The 14586-nt window shown below is 34.3% G+C and overlaps 1 protein-coding gene across 2 annotated transcripts in view; it reads right to left on the bottom strand.

Moving 5' to 3' along the window:
• NELF-B (negative elongation factor B) overlaps positions 1–13777 on the bottom strand; it is a 41874-nt gene extending 28097 nt beyond the window's left edge. Inside the window, exons 1-5 of one of the 2 annotated variants that reach the window (XM_081771478.1) lie at positions 13716–13777; positions 7843–7960; positions 7411–7509; positions 4955–5143; positions 2345–2527 (exon numbers count right to left, since the gene is read on the bottom strand). In XM_081771478.1, coding sequence (XP_081627604.1) covers positions 2345–2527; positions 4955–5143; positions 7411–7509; positions 7843–7960; positions 13716–13762 — 636 coding nt within the window. In that variant the 5' untranslated portion in view covers positions 13763–13777. Of the gene's footprint in view, positions 1–2344; positions 2528–4954; positions 5144–7410; positions 7510–7842; positions 7961–13446; positions 13597–13715 lie in introns of those variants that run through there. The other variant, XM_081771479.1, reaches the window with a different exon arrangement.
• Positions 13778–14586: the final 809 nt, after the last annotated feature.

Genomic DNA, 14586 nt, shown 5'->3' with positions numbered 1-14586 from the left:
TAAACACTATTTCATTCCTTAAACAATAACTCGCACCCTATGTCGGTAATGCGTTCTCTATAATATCTTAATTTCTTAAATCCTATAAAACGTAACAATTAAGCATCAAAATGCATCATTTTAATATATTTGTTGTCTGACAAATAATAAATACAGACAGATACCTTGAAGAAGAAGTAGAAAACAGAAACGCTCTATCGTAGTTATAATGCTACAGTTGATGTTCCTCCAACCACATGTATATAAATCTTTGAGAAAAAATATCAGCAAAGATAAGGAAAATATGGAAGAGAAGTCTGTGACATGGAATGCCGAGCATTGAAGAAGATAGCCACAAAGGACCCTAGAGCGAATGTGGCTAAAGTGACTACGGAAATCAATGAATACCTAAAACAGAATTTACTGTGACATTCAGAGTCCGATGCAAGTTGCATAACCTAAATATCCATGGTCAAGTTACAATTTCCTATCCATTAATCACCATTAACAACGTTTTAGCGCGAAAAAAAAAAAAAAAAAAAAGCAGAGAACATGGAAAGTGGGTTCCCGATGATTGGAAATAATATAGTCCGAAGAGCCCTCTTTCACTTTATTTCCAACAACAGGCCCTATTTATGTATGATAAATGCTAAAAGACCAAACTTTCTCTTCCCTACCCAGTACTCTCTGTGTCCAGTGATTACGTTGACAAGAAAATTACTGCCAGTGAATATTATTATATGGACATTTTAGGTGACCATGTACATCCTTTGGTCCACATATTGTTTCCGGCCGAAGATGTAATTTTGCAAAATAACAATGCATCCGCCAATTTACACTGCTGAAGCTATTGCAGCGTGGTTTTATGAACATGAGGATAAACTAACATCTTTTGTGCCCTACACTTCAACACCTGTGGTCTGTTCTGGAGCTCAGACTTCTCCATGCTCGCTGACGGAACTAAGTATTGAACTGCGTGTGGGATGGAATAATATTTTTCTGAAAATTATTTATGACTTATTTGTCTCCATTTCACGATGAATCAGGATAAGATTGTTCTGCACGCTAACGGTGGTCTCACGATGAATCAAACAGGTAAGTTGCAATGTTTTTTTTAGGGGTTTCCATTGAAAACAAAATCAAATATGTCTATAAGCTCTTTCAGTAAGGGCTTCATCAGATAGGGAGGAGAAGGAGTAGGAAGAAAAGTAAAGAACAAAGACGACGCTGAGAAGTGTCCAGATGTTACATCACCACTCGAAATATTAAGAAAAATATAGTAAAATGGTACCACAATGATAGTTGAGATTTCTTTTGGTAAAAAATATTGGTTAATTGTTCTTGATTTCCTTTCCACGTTTATATAAGACATGAACTCACAGACTATCGCAGAAGCCGAACATGAACTTCCACTGGGAATCGAACCCGAATTTTCCGCAGAGAAGCCTATAGTAATAATGTAGTCAACCTATAGTAATAATGTAGTCACGAAGGAGTTAATGTTAGTCTTAAAGAATTACGCGCTTTGCTTTAAGGCAAATATTTCGGAAAGAAAAAGAATAATACAGTCGTAACTATGATATATTCTCTTATATTGAACTTCAAAGAGCAAAAATATAAAAATAAACTGAGGATCGAGCACTAGTCTCCGGTTTGCCATACCGACGAATTAATCATTACGCTACCCAGACCTTCCGTAGACTACCGCACACATTCTTAGCAAATTTTTAATCTTTGAAATTCAATGTAATTTCACCTATTGTAAAAATAGGTGTTGGCAAATTTCTGCTGTTACACTTCTTGAATACGTATATATTCTCCTATAATTTAAAAGGGTTATCCACTGAAGCTAGCGGAAGAAATCAAGTTATCTTTACTACAGTTTTGTATATAAATATATGTTAGGCATTTCAATATAACCATTGTTTTCTTCTTATGGTGAATACTCTGACTTTGTGTCGTAGGAACTAATGTAAATAAATCTCACAAGTACATAGCTTTCCACACATCAAATGCATTAGATAATAATCATTTCCGCTCAAAAAATCCATAATACAAACTATTTATAACAACACTTCCATAGATTAATAGAAAGGCTTTTTACGTGTACCTTTGAAAAAACTATCAAAATAGCTAATGGTATACTGAGTGCAACTTCTTGCGTTTTACGCGACATAATTACATTCTAAACGATTACGTTACGTTCTGTAGTGAAGAAAGATACAAATAAATAACTAAAGTGCATAGCAATAAGTTTTAAAAAGGAACTACAAAGGTCTCTAATCTTGTTTTGATTCATGACTGAAAGTTTAATTTTTTAGCAAACTGTATTATTATTATTATTTAAACAATAATAATGTATTACCTTCGGTGATGGTGAGAAAAATAAGTTTGTTAAATTCTGTGGATCAAAAAGGACATTCTCCTTCTCCTTTATATACTGACTAAGAAGAGGAGAGACTTCATCTCCAAATAATGACTGGTTATCTTTCCATATCTGTCTCTTGACCTCCGTGTCCGTGTCGTTGTACAGTTCTCGGTCACGAACCTACAATCAATTTAAATATACAAAAGATTTAGTCGTGTATTACAACAAATTTAACGTTAAAGCATTATTTCAAGTACCAACAAGCTATTTTTATTTGACTAACATTTATAGACTATGGCATTATATGCATGCATATTAGGTAGAAGTACGTAAGTATTAGAAAAAAACATCTGAAAAATCTAATTCTAATACTATAATATTGTTAGTCCTATTTTTTAGCAAAGGATATTGATCAACGCTCTATTTGAAAGGGAAAGAATATCATGTATCTCTGTCTTTTGATCTTTAAAATAATTGTGATTTTTAAACTTCTATCCTATACTAGTTGTCACAGGAAAAATATTACCTATTTCTGAGATAGTCGAGCAACCACGCACGGAATTTACTTATACACTTGTTCGGAATGGTTATTTTATTACCCTTAGAACCCTATTAGTTTGTCTGTCATTTTTTATGGTTTACTTGGCTTTATGGTTAGGTTTAATTATCCGCTCTGTTGGTATGAGTAGAATCAATTTATACATTTTGCTTCAATTTTTGTGATATTCACATCCATCATTCTTCAAAACGTCAAACTAGTACAAACTGCCAAAAGCTACCGTACAGAAACGTAGTTCGTACTACTTTTACTCTCTTTCACGACACTGTGTTAGAACTATAACCCCACACCAAGCGAATATCTTGGTGAATTCACCCAAATTCAAATATTAGAGATAACTAGCGTCAATTATCCGCTTCGCTGGATTAAAATAAGAAAAATTACTAATATGTCCCGTTAGTCAGACACTTTTTACTATTACTAAACGCGCTCTCTGATATCGGTGATTTTCGGTCATTTTTTATATCTCCCCCTCCTAAGGTTGCGGGGCTGAATTTGGATTTAGACGGCATCGGAAGTGTCACTGTTCATCTGTTTCCCATAAACTATGGATTCGACACTAATTTTCCATCATTTTTATATATTTCTTCCCGTTCCCTCCCTCAAGTTGCAGGGCTGAATTTGGATTTAAACGGCATCGGAAGTGTCACTTCATCTTAGCGACCCCGAAAACTATGGAGTCAACACTAATATCGGCCATTTTCGATCATTCGTGTATATATATATATATATATATATATCTCCCCACTACCCTCCCCTATCATTGCACCGTGAAAGTAAAATGATAGAAACCATCCCAGGCCCGAACCTCATCTATGTTGAAAATTTGATTGAGATCGGTCGGATGATTCAAGAGTTATTAAGTCACAAACATTGTCACTTTCATTTTTATTTACATAGATAGGTAGATTAATTCTTATCCAGGAAATTATGGTATATATGTACAGGTTAATTCCAATATCCTCTGTTAATTTTAATTTTTCACATTCTACTACGATGTAAGTAGAGCAGAGGTGCCGTAGCATTAAATTTCTTCATATACTTTAGTTTCAAGATACTAGGCGGCAAATTTCTTCAATAATTTTCAATTCTTATGCTCACGATAGCACGTCACGAAACATCAAGTAATCAGCACGTAGTTTTCAGTTAACTGACGAATGTGGCAGCAGCAAATAAACAGAACTTTTTAAAAATGAACTATAAATAAAAACAAAAATGTGCATTTCCTTTGACTACAGAACAAAAAGAAAGGAAGAAAAAACTAATTCCGCTTGGAAAGGTTATATTAGATAATTTCATTAAATTCTGTAACAATAATTTGAAGAAAGTAAACTTTCACAACACAGTTTCTGGTAATGCGTAACATTCATATTGGTCATTCAAAATGATAATTAACGGTTGAATAATTGCAATATGACAGAAAATGTTTTGTGTACAGTCAACATACCATATTGTACTAAAGAAGAAGTTATGTTTTTACAGATAATGTATAAATCAAGTTTGGTGAGTTGAGTCCATGAGTTTAGTATGTATTTTGAGTATTATTTAATATCTTGCAAGCTTTACAGTGTTTTAATGAAGTTTTCATGCTATTTGAAGTCAATACAAGTTTACAAGGGTTTTGTTAGTTCCTGCAATTATTTTAATGAAATTCTTGTGAGAAATTGTTTTGGTTTCTGTCTCAGACCTAATATTAGTAATAGAAGTGGTAAGCTTAGGACAGTTGGTCAATGACTGCACCGTACTGTTCAGGAATTGGAGATAATTCCCACCTATACATCACACGAGATATTGCCCATTCTGATCTTGTAACTTCCGTTAAAAATCTATTCCCTCACCCAGAAGACAACTCCCATTATGGAATGAAAGATAGGTAGAACTACACGATTATTGAACCTGCGAATCATTGATTTTTTTTTTATATTTTACTGTATATACATATTGTCGCAGTACCACGTGCAAATAAATCAGTTATAAAATTTTACTATTTCAAGCGCCTTGTTCTTCCAGCGTGCGAGGCATATACGCCAACAATAAACTTTACTTACCAGAACTTTCAGGTATTTGTCTTCAATATGAGGAGTATTTCTTAAAATACACATTACAACAGGACGAAGTGCCTTGACACGCACAACAGGGAAGCTCTTAGACAACAACTCTTTCAGCTTTCGATCCCGTTCTCGTCCTTCCTTTTGCCCTATCTCATTGATATGTTGTACTAAACGATCTCTAAGTTCCTAAAGGAGAGAGAAAAAACCAAACATCACTATAACACTAATTTTCTTACTTAATTAACAATGAATAAAATTGGGTAATATACAGTAAAAATAATATTTACAAAGAAACACTTCTAATAAGAATCTTACTATCCTCTTTATCAGCATGTATGTGCGTCTATGAATATGTTGGTCAATGCTTTGAATAGTAAATATTGTCTAAATGCAAGTATACTGTATAACTATAGTATATGATAGGCATGACATATTTTTCGTAGGTTCCACTAGTTCCATTAGATTCAACCTCAGCAATGTACTTAATTTTATTTATGTCTGACCTAACCAATATATGTCAATCTCGAGAATAATTGTTTCTAGTAAGCAGGATGGAAAAATCATATTTTCTTTTTTTTTTTTTAATCATTTTTGTTGATTTTTTTTTATTTAAATCAAATCTTTCTCCTCGTATAATACAAGTCGCGAATTGAAGAAAAAAACATTAGGAATTAGTATTAAATGTTAATTATGCCATTTAAGTGAGGTTGAATTTTGAATTAACTCCCAATCGTTAATCTATTTATATACCAAACAATGTTTCTTAAGCATTAAGGAAAAAGTACAGCAACGTTTATCAACATGATATTCTTTTTCATAAAAGTTACTGATATTTGTCAGGGGCATATTTTTTTAATACACTAGCTTGCGGCATGAAATACATATAAAATACGTAAATTTCGCCTAAAGTTATAAAATCTAGAAACAAAGAATTTACGTTTTGGAGATGGGATCGGACCTCTCTAAATACGCCCCTATTATCTGCGTACAAACAAACAGACGCACACACACAAGAGAATTTTCGTCTCAAATGTCGAATAGATTTTCCCGGTAGAATAGTTAACAATTTACAAACCTCATGTTACGAAGAGAAGAAAGCAGGATTGCTCCGTTACCTGTTCTAAACGGGATTTTCCCTTATCATTCCCTGTATGAAACACTCGTTTTCATACTGTGTTGTACATACACCTGAGTCTCACTGTATTATGTTTATCTTCCATAATCGTAATGACGAACAGAAACGGGTTTTTACTTATTTTCACTTTAAATGAATTTATTTATTTATTTCGGAATTTGATTTAAATCAACGATGTTTATTTAAAAAAACCAAAAACCAATCCATTCTGCTATTCATTCAGATATTCACGTACTTGACGACTCCAGTGAGGGGGTGTCCCGTCTTGTTGAAAAATGAAGTTGTGTTCGTGCAGCCTCATAAACAACCAGTTTTGTAACATAGCGAGATACTGCTGACTGTTAACCGTGTTTCCATTAAAGAAGAATGGGCTGTAAACAGATGATCGGGATATCGCACAAAACACATTGACTTTCGGCGAATCTCGTACATGTTCAATGCCTGCATGTGGGTTCTGTAGGCCCCAAATTCGAACATTTTGTTTGTTTACCTGACCACTAACACGGTAAGTCGCTTCATCACTGAACACAATGCGTTGTGCAAAAGTGTTATCATTATCAATACCATGCAGAATCTCGTTACAAAATGCCACACGTTTGCGTTTGTCATCAGGACGCAGAGCTTGTAACAGCTGTAACTTGTACGGCTTCATAACCAACCGACGTCTCAAAACACGTCAAATTGTTGTTGTCGGCACTTTAAATCCTGACTGGCACGACGAGTTGATTTTGAAGGACTACGTTGGAAAGCAGATTGAATTCGTGCAACATTTTCTTCAGGAACACGAGGGCGGTCAGGACTCACATCCTGTATCTACAAACTGTCGATACCATCTGCGAATGTTTCACCCATTCGGAGGATCAATTTGATACCTCAACCTGAAACGTCTTTGCACTGTAATCACGGAATTGCACTTCGCAAACGCGAGAACACAAAATGATTTTTGCTGCGGAGTAGCCATTTTAAACATATGACGGTTACCAAGCAAAACAGAAAACAACTGACATCTAGCGGCTATTAATATAAACTAGACTATGTATTCGTTTCTCCAATAGTCGAGCCGAGGCGCAGCGATCGATAGTTTGGACAAAATAATTCTTCGTAATACGTATATTCTTTTTGAAACAGGGTGTAAATGTTTATTTATTTATTTTTCTGTTCTACAAACAGCTGAGATTATTCCCGAGTACGCACACAGTCGTCAAAACTACAATATATTTTATACATATTGTAATACATATTACGATATATATATATATATATATATATATATTTGTAAATAATTAGTTATCTTTTTTTCTTCGGGCAGATAGCATACCTCTAATATTGATGTGTGAAAATCCAGTCGTCTAACTCCATGTAAGTCCAACAGAGGAAGCATCGGACGTAACGACGGGAGAAGAATCCCATTTTCAAGCTGCAAATCAAGATACAATAACTTAGGCTAACTCGCTGAAACATTAGTATATTCATAAAGGTTAATACATCCATCTTGAAAGGTCATACTATGCACTAATTCTAACAAAGCAATTTAGTTAAGTCCAAAAGAAAAAAAAAAGAGATTTTTAAAGTCTCTTGCAATGCATGTGTGTTCCATTTCTTAATTGTCTAATACATATACCCCACAGTATTCAATTTATAAATTATTAAAATCTACAACTCCCGTCATTAAGAAGGTCAATTAATTTTCAATAAAGACAACATTATGAAAAACACAGTCCAGAAATATTTCTTTTAACAAAGTGCATACCTGAAATTCTTCTATAGCTTTCAATGGATCAGTGCAACTTGTCAAAGCTTCACGGAGAAAGGACTGACCTGGTACACCTAACTCCTCCAAACCCGTTCCCGACATCGAAGACATAGTTCTATGAGAAGAAAAGTAAATCACATCAGACTGCAGTCACTGGAACGAACACGGATATTTTAGTAAATTTTCAAGAGTATATATTACATTCTCTGTGGATGAAATCTCACTCGCAAAACTCTTGACTAAAAGTGCTTTAATCGACTGACAAAGTGGAATTTGACGTCTATTTCCAGCAACAAGGCTATATGAGACTAGACCTACCGCTTAAAGTGGGATCTAAACCACTACTCGTTTTTTTTTTTTTTTTTTTTTTTTTTTTTTTTTTTTTTTTTTTTCTTCAGAAGCACAAAAGTACTTTTACACCTTCCATTTATATTGAGTTCTTGAATTTTGACTTCCTTAATATTATGTTTAAAAAAAGGTGGAAGTTGCATAATCTTGATCCTTGCCACCTCTTATAATTAACTCTATGGCCTATGAAAGCGGGAGGTTCAATGCCGCATTCACAGAAGCTCTTCCATTGACTTCTGTCCTTAGCCAACTGGATGCAGTTTCTACTTTGTATTCTTATTTCTGCGAGATTCATCTTAATATTGTCTTCTTATGTGTCCCTATGTCTTCCAAATGCCCTTAAAATTCCCCTTTATTCTGGTATCAATACCCCTTTTACGCCCATGTGAACCAACGAAATTCAAATGAGCATTCAATTAATTTCTAACTTGAAGTGGGTTCAAGTTAATCAAGATCAGTAATCATCCTGTAAAAAATAAGTTCAGTTTCTTTATGGGTGCACCCTGTACATAAATCGTGATTAATCTTGAACACTTCTGCTCTTTGTGGACGAATCGCTTGTCAATATGTCAACCATGTATTGCCTGCATGTAGTATAAAGATAATTAGAGTAATTATTACTGTCTAAATTATACACTAACCGAAGGAAGGAAAAATAAAATAAATAAATAAATAAATAAAACGGAGAGAAATATATATATGCTCACGAAATGTACGTTATATTTTAATTTGTCTTCAAACATTAACCTGAAGAGGATTAATGCATTTGTGACATAATTTGCAGCAAATAAACAAACTGTCTGATTATACTGTATAAGGAGGCAATGACTACAGTAAAAATATACAGGGATATCAAGTAATGATAATTTGTATTTAGGCATAAGGAAACCATTATTCCCAATAGTATTTCTTTCGTTGCGTTTTTCTTTCCCTCTCAAATAACCAAACACGTTATATAATTCAACTGGAAGGAACATTATTCATACTCTTTACTCCGTGCGCAAAGAGTATTAACCTGAATAATGTTCCTTCCAATATTTCGAAAGCACCATCCGAGCATTCTTTGTCACGGTTTGACTTGTGTGGAGTCTTTACATTGTTCTTGTATCTCAATAGTCGCATAACAGAATGATCTTACACAGTATATTTATCTATACTTGTAGTTTTGTCTACCTGTTCCAGTGGGCATGTTAACTGAAACTCATAATTAGATTTTATATTTGCAAATTTTTAAAACTAGTGCGCTATCTATTGCTAAAACCTACATTTTTGTTATAAGAATCCTTGTTTCTCAAAGGTAACAACATTCATCCACTCAACCGACGACTGCTTCAACTTACTGTACAATGTGGCCAGGTCAACACTGCTTCATATGTAAACAAATTTTTGTAATTTTGAAAATATTTTTGTATCTAAACTTACCAACTCTTATCATTATATTTAGTTGTATTAATATAATTTGTGATAATGATATTCCAGACCCTCTCCAAATTTCCTTTTCAAATATTTAACAATGGACTTTTGTCCTTATGTAATACGTATCGATCACGTTTCTTTCGGTGTTCGAGATTGCCAGACGTAAAATTTCCCCTTTTTATATTGATTGTTTAGTAGTTTGTAAGTGTTTTGACAAACATGAAATTGCCTCTTCATCCTCACAAGATTTCCTTATATGTTCTTTTAACCTCGTACCAATATTTCTTTTTGTCATACCAATGTAAGTGGTACCACATGTACAATAGGCCTGATAAATGCTGCTTAATGTGTAAATGTGTTTTTATATTAAATAAGTGCAGTCTTGTTCAACAGTGTGTTTATTTTTCTTATTTTATTTGCAAGACGTATGACTATGGTGGTGTGTCAGTTACCCACCTACTGTAATTGTTAAAGGCGTATTATTTCCAAGTCTCCATTATCGTAGCCTGGTTCGATTCCCGGTGGAAGCTCGTATGGTTCGGATTCCACGTTAATGAGTAGGTCCATCTCATATAGCCTCGCTGCTGAAAAGGACGCTGAAATCAACTCTCCATTATCGTAGTGCTATAATCATGTGTAATACCCAATTCGCCAACTTTCAACATCGCACCCTTATACTCATTAATCCGTGTCTTTTGCACAATTTCAGCAGATTTTCCTCGTTCGTGGTATTTAAGTTCACAAAACTAAACACTGTTAAATCACAGCCTTCACAGATATTCGCCATTTTCTCAATATACTCCCTCCCAGGGTTGGCTGGTTTAAATCGAGGTGGTTTAAACCAGCTGGTTAAAAAAAAAAAAAAAAAAGTTTAAATAAAAAAACGAAAAATGTTCGTAAAAGTGTAAGTGTTTGTAAAATCTTGATGAACACACATTTGTGGGTTATCACGTTTCACTCCCGTACATTATTCATATTATATTCAGACCTAAATTCCCCATTCATTACTAAAAAAGATTATACTACAAAAGCAACTTTTTTTAAATATATATAAGTTCATGAATGTTTGTTTTGTGATTTTTTTTAAAGTTTGTTATTATTGTTGTGTAATTGCAATCAAAGAAAAAATCTAAATATTGTTTCGTTTCAATAATATTTACTATTGATAAAATACATCGAAATGCCGTACTTTTTTGTGTGCGTGTGTGTGTGTGGGGGGGGGGGGTCATAAAACCCTACGAGGGGCATTTATTGAAATGAGAAGTATCTTTGGCATCTATTTATGTATAAATGAGTCTGAGCCAAAGTGGACTCAAATAATTCGTATCTTTATTCATTTTTCTTACTGATATGCAAATTAAGTCGTTGTATTTCTTTAACTTGGACTAATAACTGTCGTTGTTAACTAACTTGGACTAAATTAGTTCTTCTGTACTCTGTAGTACTTTGGAATTGTCCATATGTAATTCTGTATAATGGTTTCACTTCTGCAACTGTTTTGTCCTTCTGAAATTACTCTTGACAATTATATTAACAAGTATGTAAAGATCAGTACAACATATTTTTATCAAGAGTCCTTCGTGAGTAAGTGCGAACGTATAGCATTTGTAGCCAATTAGACCTGGTTCCGAGTTCAAATGGAGTACAATTTCTCTCGGATGTAAGTTGAGAAGCCGTTTGGATTCCGCTTTAAGCTTATGCTACCCTTCCAGCATAACCCGGTTGTTCCATAACAACACCAAGGTGAAACAAACTTATTTCTGTCCATACATGATATGAATATATAGAGCAAATTATTTAAACAAAAAAAAAAAAAGTTTTTTTTTTTTTGTTTTTTCAATAAAAACCATGGTTTTTGCCAACCCTGTTCCCTCCACAATGGGGTAATCTTCCGCCATAGCATAACAGATCTGTCTTCACTATTACCAATATTCATAAATAAACTTTAATTTTGCGTTAACTGCTTTATCGTCGGACCAATTTTAGAAAATTTTCCAGACGAATTGGAGAATTTATTTTGTGAGGAAGAGTGAGTGAAAGTCAGGTGACGGGAATAGTTGAAGTTAAGAAAATACTTGTTGTCTGTTAGTTGTGTTTTTGATGTTGTAAGCGGCACTATATGTGGAGGTGGAAGGAACAATTTGGCAGAGGGGATTCCTACTTGTTATGATTTATGGGAAAGGCTGTGTGGAAACGATGAGTAAATGATAGAATTGTGCCATATTGTATTTGTTTTATGGGGTTATACAAAAATAAGGAGTGTCAGTTGTTAAAACTGTGTAAAAGGCATGATCTACTAAACAAGCGAACAGTTTATCATAAATGTAGAAACGAATTGAAACTACAGAAAAGAAGAGGAATATCCAACCAAACCTAATTGAATCTAACTTAATTTAGTACATTTTGGACTTTTTTGGATGGCATTTGGTATCTCCCCTAAAAGCTGTGCAACACATGTCATGCGTTTTATGACATATAAAGTGTTTTTCCACTATCCTCGTTTATGCGTATACCCACCGCCTCCTGCTTCCTACGGACGCACCCCTCCACGAATACTCGGGTCCCCCTGCTGCGCTCTTGCTCTAACTCAGTTAGATAGCATTCTTGATTTTTGGTGGTCAACTTGCACAAGTTGGCTTGTTTTAAGCACTAGTTTTTATGCTATATGTCCACACTGCATTTCAAACAATAATCACTACCAAGTTAGCCGTCATAACCTAGTATTTTGGAAGAGAAACTAAATATTCCCATTTATTTATTTATTAACTTTCGTGTGGTCCTAAACGCCCTAATTTCTACCTTGTATTTTTATTCTACCACACTCAACAACTTTACTCACTAACTCCTTTGAGTAAATTTTGCAAAATTTTCAGCTACTGCGGCGGGCTTAACATAACCCTAATTTTAAGGACAGGGACTACAAAACGCACCAGCGCTTTCTTTTTGCGTCCTAACTTTTTGATAGTCGTTTCTTGTCACTCGATCTGACTGCCGCACTTCCTGTGAGTGATGAAGAAAAAAAAAAAAAAAAAAGAAACGTATGAATAAACCTAGTCTGGGTAGCTTTTAATATCACCCCCAATCTTGCACATATAAGATCTCCAGTGTATCTTACTTCACAAAATATAGCTGAGCGAGCGAAGGGGGTTAGAAGCCCAGCAGAGCTCGTTGTTTTCTATCTTTATCACAATTTAGATAAAAACAAGGTACTCGGTTCTGGAGCAACCAAATGAGTTGGGGGAGATTCTAAATGCCATCCCCTATTTTAATCATAACAGTGGAAAGCCGCTAGCTGAACATGCTTTTAAGACTTTACATAACGATTTGTGTAAACAAACTATTTAGCAGTCATGTAGCAATACTCAAATTGGAATGCTGTTACACATTTTTTCTTTTTAAGATGATGCTGTTTGCAAAGTGAAATAAATTTGCGGGTTAAATGCCGGAGATTACGTCCAGAAATATAAAACATAAGTTACCTAATCTACGTCTTAACATCTTGAATCTACCTTCCAACACAAAGGTCAAATTTACTGTCAATATACGGCGGCCCCTAACAATTTTGTAACATTCTTTTCATGGCAATGACTGACAGTAGGGCTGCCATCTGCCAATATTTACAAAAAATATATTCCATTATGTAGAACTTCAAAATCTGTTTCAATATTCTTAACCAGCGCCAGAATTAGTGAACTACAAAAATAAAACTAATAATAACTTAAGTAGGTATAGGCTATGTGATACATATTTCAAGTAGTTTGTAACCTCAACTCTTGAAAACTAAATTGTTACTTCAGACTCTCATTGTCTCTTCTGTCTAGAAATATTTTAACTTACATCCGATTAAATTAATAGAGTATATTTTAACAAAACACACTCCCTCTCATTTTCTGCTATACCGACCGCCGCAACACAAACACCAACGTAAACAGGAACATCGAAGCATCGTATTGCGCGATAAATAATTGACACACAACTCACGAACATAGAGGAACATCGTCGGCGGTCTTTTCATGAGAAATGGCTTTTCATATTATTGTGATTAAAATGCAATTCCTAACCGAAACAAAGTTTCAAACTTTATGCCAAAAAATGGATCATCTTACAATTCCCTCAAATTAAGGATATGAAACTCGCCATATGAACTCCTCATTCAGAGTAAGCGACCAATAGGACCTTCGTAAATTTCGCTTCTAAGGAGAAAATTTCTATACTATTTAGTTTCTGATTTTGTATTCATAAATCAGGGGTGCCCACAAGGGGGGGCTATGACGCAAACTGCGTCATTGAAATATTTGGGGGGTTAAAATCTATATAAATATGTTTGATGAGGGGGGTAAAATTAATCGAAAAGAAGATTTTTTTCACGGAAGAACACCTACGGATAGACAATTGGGGGGGTGCGTCATAGACATAAGGGGGGGGTGGGCACCACTGCATAAATTGACCAATATGTGAAAACTGATGAACCACTTGAAATGAATTTTGAACATGGTTAGAGCTCTCTCTCTTTCTCTCTCTCTCTCTCTTTTTTAAATCACTATACTTTGAAAGGAGTGAAAGGGAATTCGAACGTATCTTCGAAATATTTTCCATAAACCTTGCTCTTCCAGTGCAGAGAATTGGCATTTTCGCTAGCAAGCTCTACACTATAACTACGTAATATGTACTAAAACTATATTTAATAGGCTATATAAGCATAAAACTGGCCTTGTGGTCATGGGCGCAAATTTGTCTTCAACATTGGGGGGACGGGTAAGACCGTTCCCTTATATATATATATATATATATATATATATATATATATATATATATATATATATATATATATATATATATATATATATATATATATATAAGCGATCTTCAAAATATTTATGAAGTTGAAAAACAATGCTGTGAATGATCAGGGGAGCAGAATTGTCTTCAGTGGCGTATTTAGCTCCCCCCGAAATAAATTTGTTAGTTTTTCGCATT

The sequence above is a fragment of the Thermobia domestica genome, chromosome 9, assembly GCF_964235325.1.
Source record: "Thermobia domestica chromosome 9, izTheDome1.hap1.1, whole genome shotgun sequence".
NCBI classification, from domain to species: domain Eukaryota; kingdom Metazoa; phylum Arthropoda; class Insecta; order Zygentoma; family Lepismatidae; genus Thermobia; species Thermobia domestica.
Note: the sequence above shows the minus strand (reverse complement) of the source record. Positions and strands in the feature narration are given on the sequence as shown.